The following is a 12,817-nucleotide window of genomic DNA, read 5'->3' as shown; positions in this document are numbered from 1 at the left end:
CCCCATAAGATGCATTCGTAGAACCTTTCTAGATATTTTTATGTTGATGACGGCTAGGAGTTTTATCACTCATGAAGATGTGCTTTACTTGAAGAGAAGTTGTTAAAAAGACTGCATTTTCCCAATTTTTAAAACACCAACTAGTTCTCGATCATTATTACTTATAAGGGTTTAAAGGGAACAATCTTATCCATTGTAAAAAATGGCACTTTGCCCTTTAAAGAGACCCACTCAAAGGCACCTACGCTGGACATCTAATAATAGTGTTTTCCAAAAGAAAAGAAAACTAGCGTTGATGATGATCAACTGGGACATAATACTGTTATCCAACTTATTTTAAGTAAGAAATTGCGGCTCATATTTATTCCCCTTACCAGAGAGCAGTTGCACATGCGTCTCTTATACATACTAGGGGTTTAATGTGTACATGATTTTTTTATTCTGCATGGGTTATTTCTCTATTTCGTCATGCGTTTTATTACATTTTCGAGAATTTTGAGACTACTTATCTATAGCTTAGCCCGTTGGAGTTCTAACTTGGCGATGGTGCCTAAGTGAACTTCATCTGGTCCATCAGCAATTCTCAACGTCCTAGCTGTTACCCAAAGGTGAGCAAGAACAGTGTCAGATGATACACCAGCACCACCATGAACTTGTATTGCCCTATCAAGTACTTCGAGGGCCATATTGGGAGCTGCAACCTACTCGGTTCCAACAATAAGATAACCGTGGCTTAAAATTTATGGACAACCTAAAATAACTACATGAAAGGTCTCCAACAATGTGACTTTTAGAAAGAGACTACCTTGGCCATTGCAAGGATTCCACGGGCTTTTTTATTTCCAAGCCGGTCGAGCTGGTCTGCTGCTTCCAAAACTAATAATCTTGTCTTCTCCAGCTCCACTCGACACTGCAGAGCCATTTTAATAGAGAAAATTAAATTGTTACATATCACAACATTTTTCATCATAGCTGCACGTCGAATGTGCTGATATGCAATTAATCCAGAATTTGTCTTTTTTGTATCAGTAACTTATCAAGTTTTACCTTAGCCATATCAGACAAGAAGGAACCTTGTTCTGCAATCAATTTCCCGAACACTCTCCTTTGAAGAGCCCTTTGGGCCATTATCTGCATTCCTCGTTCTGCGGCACCTATCAGCCTCATACAATGGTGAAGCCTTCCTGGTCCCAACCTACCCTGTAATGCTTACATACATGAGATCCAGAAAAATGTGGTACATATCTAGTTGCTGCAACGCAATAAAATAAATCTTCACAAAGTAGAATCTATTAGCCTTTACCTGAGCAATTTCAAATCCACGACCTTCCCCTAGCAGAATATTGTTGGCTGGAACTCGGACATTTTCAAATACTAACTCCGCATGTCCGTGAGGGGCATCATCAAAACCAAATACCATCAGTGGTCTCTTCACATGAACTCCTGGAGTTTTCATATCTACTAAGATCATGGACTGTTGTTTATGTTTAGCTGCATTGAAATCTGTTTTTCCCTGCACATGTTCAAAGCTTTTCAAGTTAAAAAACGGGGAACAAAATGGAGACAGAGTCACTATAAATTAATGGATCTTCACAGAAGTACGACTGACCATAACTATTAGTAATCTGCACCTAGGATCCATTGCTCCACTTGTCCACCACTTGGTACCGTTTATGATGTACGAGTCTCCTTGCCTGCAGAATAATTTCAAATTCAAGAACTCCACAACCAAATAAACTAAGTTATTTTGGAATCAGCAGTAACTTGACTCTGCAGAAAATTTGCAACAACCTAACTTAAATGAATTCAGACGCAGTAAGATAACTTCTTCTGAACCCAAGTACTTTATAGACTTACCTTGAAATTGAGCACTCAATGTTGGTGGCATCAGAAGATGCTACTTGTGGTTCCGTCATCGCAAATGCGGAGCGGATTTTACCCTCCAGCAAAGGAATAAGCCACTCTTGTTGTTGTTCTTTAGTTCCATAACGCAGCAATACCTAGAAGGAGGGGGGAAACAGTTACCAGCTAAATCATCATAAAGACAGATAGGACAAGAGATTCTCAAGAAGAAGTACCAATACAAAAAAGTAAAAAACACTCCATGGACAAAAGAAATACACCAAGACAATTCCACGTTCTTTAGCTTATTAATACCTTTGCTGCTAAGGTTTTCTACAACATCTTGTGTATATACATATGAATTATTACAAAAAAAAAAAAAAAAGTAGAAAGCACGAAGACCTAACAACCTCGTAGAAATATTTACCTCCATGTTTCCAGTATCGGGTGCACCACAGTTAAACACCTGCGGGGCCCAAACAGAACGTCCCATGATCTCACAAAGGTAACCATACTCGAGGTTAGAAAGCCCGGCACCAAAAAGATTGTTTCCATTCCCAGGGGTGCGTTCTGCGTTATCAAAAAGCAGTTTTTTTGCTCTAGCGGCACTGTCCAACTGCATATTAATCAAAAGAATATGATTTGAAGATCATCTTAATAATCATTGGATTAAAACATAGATCTTACAGGAACTAACTGCCAAGTTACATACAGGTATCCACAAGTTCCATAGACCTTCTCTTTTCGCCAGCTCTTTCAAGTTCTCCTCCTCTGGATGGACAGTCCAGCGCATGTTCGACTGAGCAAGTTCACTGAATTTACTTTCCATGGGATATATGCGATTTTCCATGAACTTCAGTAATTTGTTTCTCAATTCAAGAATCTTTCGGCTGGGAACAAATTTCCCACTGTCTTTTGAAAGGCCTTCACTCTCAGTTGCAAATTGTTTCGGATTAGTTGCTGCAAATAAACGACCTGGATAGTGGGAAAGAGAATTAACACCACTGTTGGTAATTCATGTGTGCTAAAAACAACCATAACACCTGTACATTCTTCCGGATTAATGGATAGGACGGAAGCAGAGAGGAGAACATATATTTTTAAAGACAGTGCAATTTCAGATTTTAAATCAAGTAATCAACTAACTGAGCAAAGTACACTGAGAATGTGATGACTTGCATATTCTTTAACGGCACTGCTTTAACTAACTGAGCAAAGTATCTAAACCAGTAAGATACCAGATATGATATTTAATTATCAAATTACCAGGAGGAGGGTGATCTGGAAGCACAGATTTTCGGCGGATATATGTGTAAGCACAATCTATAACAATAGTTCCTAATTTCCCAGCAACCTGGGCACGCTTGCCTCCTGAAGCATTACCCTACAATTAAGTAGATAACAACTTCAGGATAATTGCACATACATGGTTATACACTAATACTGAAAATGCAAAGGATAACAAGTACCAGAATCCATCTGTTGTACACCCCAGCATAGATAGATGCACCACGGAACAGGGACAAGGCGACATAAAACTTCCAGTCCACAGCTGGCCATGGCTTTCCCTAAATTCAAATTTATAGTAAAAATTTAAGATCCTCTTAGAGTTGAGAAATAAAAATGAATAAGAAGTAGTGTGGACGATAAACAATAAGGAATGCCAGCAACAACAAATGTATGTTCCATTGCGCGCATGCAGGGAAAGGTACCAAACAATTTCATGTACAACCAATAGCAGAAAAATGTAACTTCTTCACAATCACAACGATCCAGCTCCAGAATCTATTTTACTTGTATCAAAAAGCAGCAATCATGATTGGTGAATGTTTCGGAGTTGCCATTACCTTGGTGGAACCTCAAATAATAGCTATCTTAATCTTTACTTGCATGTGCACCATATTGATTAATCATAATGACTGTGCTTAATTTTGCTTGGAAAATTCAGCAACTCACACGAAAACCATTGAACAAATAAATAGTGACTATCCATCCATTCAGAAACATCAAGTTGGTAGTGCCACTTACAGTCAAAGAGCAGTACTCTGCCAGGAATTCTGCTAATGAAGGGATCCCATCAGGAATCCCAGTGGTCTCGAATCCACCAGGTGATTCTGAGTTATCATCTGTTACATCCATAACGTAAGGCTGCCAGGAAGGAAAACACTAGTCAGTTCATATTTTGTTCTCTAATAATATGGACAGACAAATGTAGAAGTAAGAAACACACTTGCAAGGAGATCGAATTGAGAAATAGTGAGAGTTGTACCAGTCTTTTAATTGAGGTTTTCAAATACATACCATAGTGCTGTATGCAACATCACACATTTGGTTCCCAAGAGTTGATAACTCCCAATCAAGTATGCCTATCACTTTATCCTGCACCAGGATGCACACCTTAAAACTTTTGTGATTTGGATTCCTGTCTTTCTTACAGAACTTTCTAGTCCTGACGTATTCCAATTACAAGCTTACAAAAATAGTCACTGTATGAATATATGGCACTGCAGCATGTCTCAAATTTTTTATACCATCCAAAGCAGCTTAAGAGTTGCTACAGCTCAATGTATATAAAATAACTTAAAGCTCCGGTTGGACAACAAAAACATGAGTCGGGTCTACTCCTGATTGACAAGTGGTTGGCATGTATTAGTTTTCATCTTGCAGATGGTTAAAGAAAGAAAACTGTAACGCCATACCTCAACAGGATGGAACACTAAATTATCAATACGAAAGTCACCGTGAACTAGACTTCCAGTAGAGTCTTCAAGAGGAATATGTTGCTGTAACCAGCTAGCCAATTCTAGCATCTTTGGGTCACGTGGAGGTTTACCTTCACTAGTTGAAATCATATACTGTTTTCCCCATCTCTCTACCTGAATAAAAAACATTCATTAGGTACTTCAACTCATAGGTATATGACCTTAGTATGTGAAAATATATGATTTACCATGTTCTAGCTCCTTTGGTTTCAAAAACCAAACCAAAATGGACCTCAAGTTCTTCATGTTGAGACGAAACTATACAATAATATGCAGAAGTAACAAACCTTTTCAGGATTATTTTAGTAGCTAGGATAAATGCCGTACCTGCCGCTTACAATAGTCATTCCTCCGGCCAAACTTTCCTAACCCAATCAAGTCCACATTAACACTGTGTAAAGAAGCTAAGGCTTTGGCAGTTGCATGATAAATAGCATTTCTCTTCTCCGGGGTTACTCCCTGATCGAAAATAAGTTAGCAGTTAAAACGTACAGATCAGTCATGGCCAACGTCCCCCAACACTTTCAAACGTCTAAAGTAAACAACAATTCACTTACTGGTAGCTTGGGATTCAAGTAAATCCGTCCTTCCAAATACTCCATAATATAGAAGGGAGTTCCTATTACACTCGAATCTGTACACAAACAAAACACCTTCGGAACAGGAACTTGTGTATGAACACCTAATGCCTCCAGAACCTGAGACACTTCAAAAAATTTGAACATTTTAGTTTACCAAAGTACCATTTCCCTTTCCCTGTCTTCGATACAACACTTCCGCACTAACCCAATCGTCATTCCAATAATCAAAACCATTCACCTTCATTGATTCCATAAAATGTAAATAAAAATAAAAGCACACACTATCTGTAGCCCTATGAACCATCATTATCAACCTTCGGTGGCTACTATACGGATGATATAGTCCAAACTGCGTGTTTGGGATCTCATGATTCCTTCATTTGCTGAGTGTGTCCGTGCAAACAGGCGGGAAAACAACAGAATTGTCCTCCATAACATGAATATTTTCTCTAAGGGACTGAAATACTAACTATTAACTACCTAATTTCATCATCTGCTTCAAATTAAATAAAAAATCACAAAAAAATGACCTGAAATTCTCTTTCTACAGCATGAGCAGATTGAAGCAATTTCCCAGGAGGTTTCTTTCGCACAACATATTTCTTTTTAACAACTTCTGTTCCTCCTTCTGTTGAACTAACTTCCATTAGATAAGTTGGATTCGATTGACCATATCCAAACTTCATCAATCAAATTCACCCACAAAATCAACAACAAAAGTCATTAACTCAGTAAAATAAAACCAATTCTATATCAAATTCTATCAATTAATCATCAAAAATTAACAAGAATTAGAGAACTACTGACTTGTTTTAGACCGATTTTAACTGGAGAAGAAGGAAATCCATGAACATGTTCTTTAGCGTATTCACCTAAAGAATTAAGATTCAACTCGCCGTCCGGTTGAAATTGAACTAAAAGATCAGATGTACGACTCGCCATGGAAGAAAATTTAGTGTGTTTTCTCCCCCAAAATGAAATCCCTAATGTCGACACGAAAATTAGTGTGAAACTAGAAGAGAGAAAGAAGGAAATTCGGGAAAGAGAAGCCCAAAAAATTCATCCAACAAAACAAATAATTTTGTTTGTTTCTATTTATTGGTTTGAGTTTTCGAGGGAAAATAATTAAGAGACATTTATCTTTAACAGATAGGACAGTGTCACACACTGTCATAATGCTACACCTACGGCAGATAATCCCGTCAAAGTTGCCGAGAGGTGATCAGACGGTATCTAGGTGGCCCTCCAGCGTTTGGAATCTTTGGATAGAAACAAATAGCATGGCCTCATTTTTGCCCAAAACAGTGCTTGATTCCCCAATTTCTTCACGATTCTTCTTGATTTGATATTTCAGATCTGCCAGGCTTGATTTTATGGAAACTAGTATAGAAGCGAGCACGATGCGCCTACCGTTCCGATTAAAAGAAATCAAATTCCTCGTTCAATAATTTTCGGTCTATGACATCCATTTACACACAATTTATTTTTGATGCACTTCATACTGTAGTTTTTCCAAGACAAAATAACTTCTAAGACGGAAATATTTGGGTTTTTTTTCAAACACACATGTTGAACAACAATATCACCCATCACATCAGAACACAAAAACTTTCTGGAATTAATAAACGGTTTTCCCCTATCAAAAAATGGACAGAAAAAATGACTGAAATTAAGGATCATATAGTATCTTGCTATTATGCAACAATTTAACAGTTCTTCTCGAGCACCCAGTTAATCAAAATCACCTCTTCAACCGAATTTACCGGAATAAATCAAGCCTTCTGACTCCCCAAGAAACTGATTTTGTAGATTCTAACTGACAATATCCATCTTTATAGCACCAACCATAGCATATGAAATTCATTCTTCAGTTTACTTCAAAAGAAACATTTGCTAGAAAATATTATATTTTCCAGCATTAGACCTCGTTCACCAAACATGACTTCAGCTTTCTCCTCAATTTCAACCTGTAACACAGTTAAGCAAAAATAAGTTTCATCTCACAGTAAGAGAGTTCAACATCTACAGGAAACAATATGACATTGTTGTTAAAGAATATATTATTTCTACTTGACATAACAAAAGTGTAAGATAATAGATGTCCTACACCAGTAGGATGCACATAATAAGATTACCACACAGAAAATCAAATTGCATCAAGCTAAATAGTGATTCTAGTTTCTACCTGATACGAATATAGCCAGTAATGTTCATATAAGAAAGAAACACAATCATTTTTGGCTTTTTGAAAAAGAAATGAAGGTATTGATTGGGAGTAACAGATTGCAAGTGCATAATTCTCAAACACATGTATGCCACGACTTAGAAGTTGACTCATTCTCTTCACGACGTTCAAACTACTCTCATTCTCTTCTCAACGTTCACACTACTCCATCTTGGCAATCATTTCAAATTTAACCATCATCCACGCTCACACTACCTCTACATCATCGTCATTCTCTAAATTAGCTTTATGTGTCTTTTGTGCACATTATATGACCAATTTATGAGATGATTCTTTCGGTTTCAGCAACGTGCGCATTATAAACCAAAGATATCTGTCCCAACTTTGTATTTATGGAAACGCAAGTTCCATCCTATTTTTGTATTAATTAAAGCATAACTTGCCCATGCTAAGGCGAAACCTACAAATAGCCAATATTGCATTGTGCTGCCATATGTTGAAGCTAAAATACGTATATCAGATAAACCCACCCACTTCATTTTTGTAGGAGTATAAAAGCCAACCATTTATACTTGTTTTCCCACTGACTTAGCATATGGAAAAACATACAAACCCAGTAATTCAAAGCATATAAATTCTGAGAAAAACCTTAACAATTTACACATCCAAAACGAAATCCCCCCAGTTTTGATCGGTATATCCCTAATAAATTCCTTCATGTTCAATGGATGTAATCATGTACCAAACAAACTCACTATTATCCGAAACCTGACAATCAAGAGATGATCATCGACAAATAGCATAAAAAGTAAAAAAGGATGAAAACGTACCCATTCACGACCGCTATAGATGAATATGGATGAATTAAGGTTTTGCCACAAACTTAATGGTTTAATCAAGTGAATTTTGAAGAACAACCCATAAATCGGGTGAATTAACTTGTTTAAACCTAAATCGGAGCATAAACTCAGGTTAAGTAACTTGAAAAAGAGGAATGAAACAAATTAAATATGGCAGAAGACTAAATCAAAAGAGGGAGTTCGGATTTGGAGTATAGGAAATCTGTCTGTACGAAGAAGAAAGAGGGACTAAAAGGAATTAAAGAAGAAAGAAGTGAACCGAGAGAGAAAACGAAGATCAATACGAAGTTGTTTTGCAAATATCTTGTGAAGTTAAGGATATTTTAGTAAAAGAGGGGGGCCACGGTACAAAAAGACCCATTTTCTTTATTATAGTAAGATTATAAATAAATAAATAAATCATCGCTCTCTTAAGCTATTTAGGTTTTAGTTTGTTTCAATAATCAATCATCGATGACATATAGTTCTTGCCATTTAGATGTTTTCTCATTGTTAATGGCTTATATTGGCCATTTAGTTGTTTTCCTATCTGTATTAACAACGATCTTTGATATATTCTGCAACAATTTGTTCAAGTGTGGTCATATATTCAAGTACTCCCTCCGTTTCAAAATAATAAACGAAGGGAGTATATTCTAGGAGATACTTCATTCAAACATGGTGTGAATCCTTTTATACAAGATCAGTGGTTGCTGGTTGTAACTACAATTTTATGGGCAGTTTTCTTCTTCTTAACGGAGAATCAGAGTTTGAAGACTCACAAATCATGGACGATTTTCTTCTTTTTAATGAAGAATCAGAGTTTGAAGACTCACAAATCAAAATCAAAATGGTTGAATTTAATTTCAAAAAACATATGTCGTAAAGCATGGATTTCCTCTTGGAATAACATGTATGTATGGTGTATTATAGTTCCTTAATAGGAATTTTCATCATTACTTGTACTATTTTTTGTTTGAATTGGATGTACGAATTGTTTACAGATTATTAATCTAAAGTTCACTTTTTTTCTTCAAAAAAATCTTTTGCCCATTGTTTCAATCGGATGTTTGTGTTATGAACAAACAATAGATTGTACGTGTGAATAGTATCATGCGATTATCAGTTAATAGTTGATCAGTTATTATATTGAAACTGTCCAATAAATTAACTTGGATGGTTGTAACCCTAACCAGGGACCTATATATAAAGAGTTCCTCCTTGTGTAATGAAACTAACGAAGAAATAAGACGTTGTGTATTTAGATTGTAGTTTAGTGGTAGTTTAGTTTAGGGTTAACTAGTAAGATCCTAACATTTGGTATCGCGGAGCACTTTCTTGGCACAACCATGAACTCTGTATAATTTGGTTTTTTGGAGACATCAACGTCCACAACAGAAAACAAGCAAGATGACGATGAAGAGCATCCTCAATCTCATATGGCTTCTCTGGAAGCGGTTGTTCAGTCTATACAGACAAAATCGGATCAGTTACTTATCCCACAACCATCACCTTATATTTCACCACAACCCCAAGCACCACCTTATTCCTCACCACAACCTCAAACACCTTATCAACCAGAACTGCAATATTACTCTCCATAACAACTGCCTCCTAATTCATCACCACAACTGCCGCTCTATCATCCGCAACAATCGCCAATTAATTCATCACCAAAACTGCCCCTTTATTCTCCTCAACAACCACCAATTAATCCACCACCACAGCTGCCGCTTAATCCACCAAATCAACCACATAATTATCTACCACCACAACAACCATTATATGCACCATATCAACCACTGCCACCAGCACAGTTTCAATTTGATCAACCCAACTTTACTAGTTTTCGAGATCGTTCAATTCGGCATAATTTTCCGGATTGTGATGGTACCGACCCTCGAGGTTGGGTGTTTAAGGCTGATCAATACAAAATTATGAATGAAATTCCAAATGAGAATATGGTACACTTAACTTCTGGTCACTTAGGGGACGTCGTTCCATGGTTTAATGGTTAATCAAAATCATTGGCTTTCCAACTTGGAAAGAATTTTGTAATTCATACTCATCTAGGTTTGGTTCCAAGGAAGATGATGATCTGGAGGGTGAATTAGTGAAGTTATATCAAACCGAAACTGTCCGCGAATATAAAACCATATTTGAGCGACTTGTTAATCGTTGCTGCACCTTACTAGAAAAATTTCTAATCCGTTGTTTTATTTTTGGTCTACAGGAAGATATCAAAGCAGGTGTAAATTTGTTAACTCGTCGATCACTAAATCAAACATATGTTACGGCAGAGAGACAAGAAGATGCTCTTGGAACATTGATATCTGCAATTTCCAAAAAATGCAATAATCCTTCATCACTTATCAAATCAAACCCATCATTACCTACACAGGCCACCCTTGCATTGCCTGCATCACCTCCTAACCATTCGAAAATTCCTAAATCACCACCCTCGGGAACCCGCCACTTGAGTTCGGCTGAGCAACTTGAGAGAAGAGCGAAAAATTTATGTTTCAATTGTGATGAAAAATCTAACCGGGTCATCGATGAAAGAAACCTCAACTATTAATGTTAGAGATAGATTAACTGCTGGAAATTGTATTACAACTAATGAAGAAGAGTTTGATGATCAATCTCCAATCGAAATAACATTTAATGCAATGACGGGAACCCACCGATCTGGAATCATGAAACTCTCTGGAAGTGTTTATAACCATCCGGTAACAATATTAATGGACTCTGGATCCACTCATAATTTTCTTCATCCTCGAGTCGAAGAGATATGTGGGTTGGTTGTCACTGATTCTGAATCTATAAATGTTCCCTTAGCAAATGGGAGCAAATTACACTCTCGTGGTCGTTGTTCTAAGGTGCACTTGTCTATCCAAGGTCATACTTTTATTTTAAACTTTTATTTTCTTCCTCTTTGTGGGTATGAAGTAGTTTTGGAAACATAATAGCTTCAAAGCTTGGAAGTCGTTAATTGAGATTTTAAGAATTTAACTATGGCCTCTATTGTGGATGCACAATCAATTGTTTTGGAAAGAACTAACACTTGTATTTTTCCTGTACGAGATATGAGTGACTTTCAACATCTATTCATGACAAAAGGTAAAAGGCTATACAAGTATCCATCCCACACTTATGTGAATAAAAAATTTCAAATAGTTCCATCTGTAGCATCACTTTTTGAGGAGTATTCAGATGTGCTCAACCCTCCTACAGCTATGCCACCAATCTTAACGAGTAGTGCACCAATAATTGTGCGTCCTAATCACAGGAATCAAATTGAGAAGCTAATTCAGAAAATCTGCAGTAATGGAGTCACACGACCAAGTACAGGACAAGCTACTTTAACACTTTGTGAGAAGAACAACCAAGCTGTCACTAAGCTTCTTATCCAGTGGGACAGGAAGTCATCGACCATGCTACTTGGGAGTTGTTTGTTGATTTCATGGCTCCATATTCTTGAATTAGCGCCTTGAGGACCAGTTGCAACTGGAGGGGACTAAAATGTTACAAACCCACAGTAGATTGTACGTGTGAATAGTATCATGCGATTATATAGTTGATCAGTTATTGTATTAAAACAGTCCAAGAGATTAACTTGGATGGTTGCAATTGTAACCAGGGACCTATATATAACGAGTTCCTCATTGTGTAATGAAACTAATAAAGAAATAAGATGTTGTATATTTAGATTGTAGTTTAGTGGTAGTTTAGGTTAGGGTTAACTAGCAAGATCCTAGCAGTATGACGGAATTTTTTGTCGATAACTCTAGCATTTTACTAATAAATGCACGGGCTGGCGACTCTCTGTAAAACTTAGTTTTTTACCAGAGACTTCTTACAATCTCTGATGTCTTTAGCAAAACGAGTGAAACCTCTAAACCCATATCGGCATAAGTCAGCACAACTACATATTACATTGACTAATAATATATCTGATGCACCATTTGCTTCTCGGATTGATGTTTGAACTTTAAACAAGATAAGTCCAAAAACCCCACTTGACAAATGCCATGGTATGTGCACTTGCAGCGCATTTGAGCCCATCAATTTAAGGTTTACTTTCTCTGTAGAGCTCTGATAACGTGGTAGGGGGTAAACAAACAATTTTTCTAGGTAATTATTTTTACGATCCTTTCATGGTTGGAGGAGATCCTCCTCCTTCATGGATTTTTTGAGAAAAATGAGAAGCAACTTTATGTTATGATCTTGTCTTCCAGTTTGACAATTGTTGAGGCAGATTTATAATCCTCTAGGACGTTGTATATTAAATATCTAAAGCATTTATACCAAGAACTCGATTTCGTGTACAATTCTTCAAGGAGTATCAATTAACATTCCTATTTAGTTAGTTAAGTATTAACTGGACTCATCATCATGGGTACTAATAACTTCATCTCTCGTTAAATAACCATCAACATATAATCAAATGGCGTAATGAAGATGTTATATTAACAATATTTGAAGAGTGTACACAAAATCAGATTGTTTCTCATTGAAACCATATTTACCTAGGTAAAACTTTGTTGGCATGATTATTGTCACATTATCTCATAATTCAACCATAATTTTTTTTAATATAAAAATCAA

The 12,817-nt window shown here is 36.7% G+C and overlaps 1 protein-coding gene across 1 annotated transcript; it reads right to left on the bottom strand.

Moving 5' to 3' along the window:
* Window positions 1-261: 261 nt before the first annotated feature.
* On the bottom strand, window positions 262-6,566 carry LOC113318151 (probable acyl-CoA dehydrogenase IBR3). The gene is made up of 17 exons (XM_026566278.1): window positions 5,993-6,566; window positions 5,716-5,865; window positions 5,162-5,302; window positions 4,932-5,063; window positions 4,542-4,718; window positions 4,144-4,221; window positions 3,871-3,990; window positions 3,312-3,410; window positions 3,109-3,226; window positions 2,555-2,817; window positions 2,270-2,458; window positions 1,858-2,000; window positions 1,610-1,694; window positions 1,304-1,513; window positions 1,048-1,200; window positions 806-910; window positions 262-701 (listed from the first exon to the last, which is right to left on the bottom strand). The coding sequence occupies exons 1-17, from the start codon at window positions 6,125-6,127 to the stop codon at window positions 510-512; spliced, it is 2,490 nt and encodes an 829-aa protein (XP_026422063.1). The 5' UTR covers window positions 6,128-6,566; the 3' UTR covers window positions 262-509.
* Window positions 6,567-12,817: the final 6,251 nt, after the last annotated feature.

This window comes from Papaver somniferum, chromosome 10 (genome assembly GCF_003573695.1).
Source record: "Papaver somniferum cultivar HN1 chromosome 10, ASM357369v1, whole genome shotgun sequence".
NCBI classification, from domain to species: domain Eukaryota; kingdom Viridiplantae; phylum Streptophyta; class Magnoliopsida; order Ranunculales; family Papaveraceae; genus Papaver; species Papaver somniferum.
Note: the sequence above shows the minus strand (reverse complement) of the source record. Positions and strands in the feature narration are given on the sequence as shown.

Bases quoted from the DNA above. Each gene is read 5' to 3' on its own strand.
- LOC113318151 (XM_026566278.1), bottom strand. From the start codon at position 6,127: ATGGCGAGTCGTACATCTGATCTTTTAGTTCAATTTCAACCGGACGGC. The intron at 5,866-5,992 runs GTCAGTAGTTCT...TGATTGATGAAG, and splicing joins TTAAAATCGGTCTAAAACAA to TTTGGATATGGTCAATCGAA. The intron at 1,201-1,303 runs GTAAAGGCTAAT...TAAGCATTACAG, and splicing joins GTGGATTTGAAATTGCTCAG to GGTAGGTTGGGACCAGGAAG.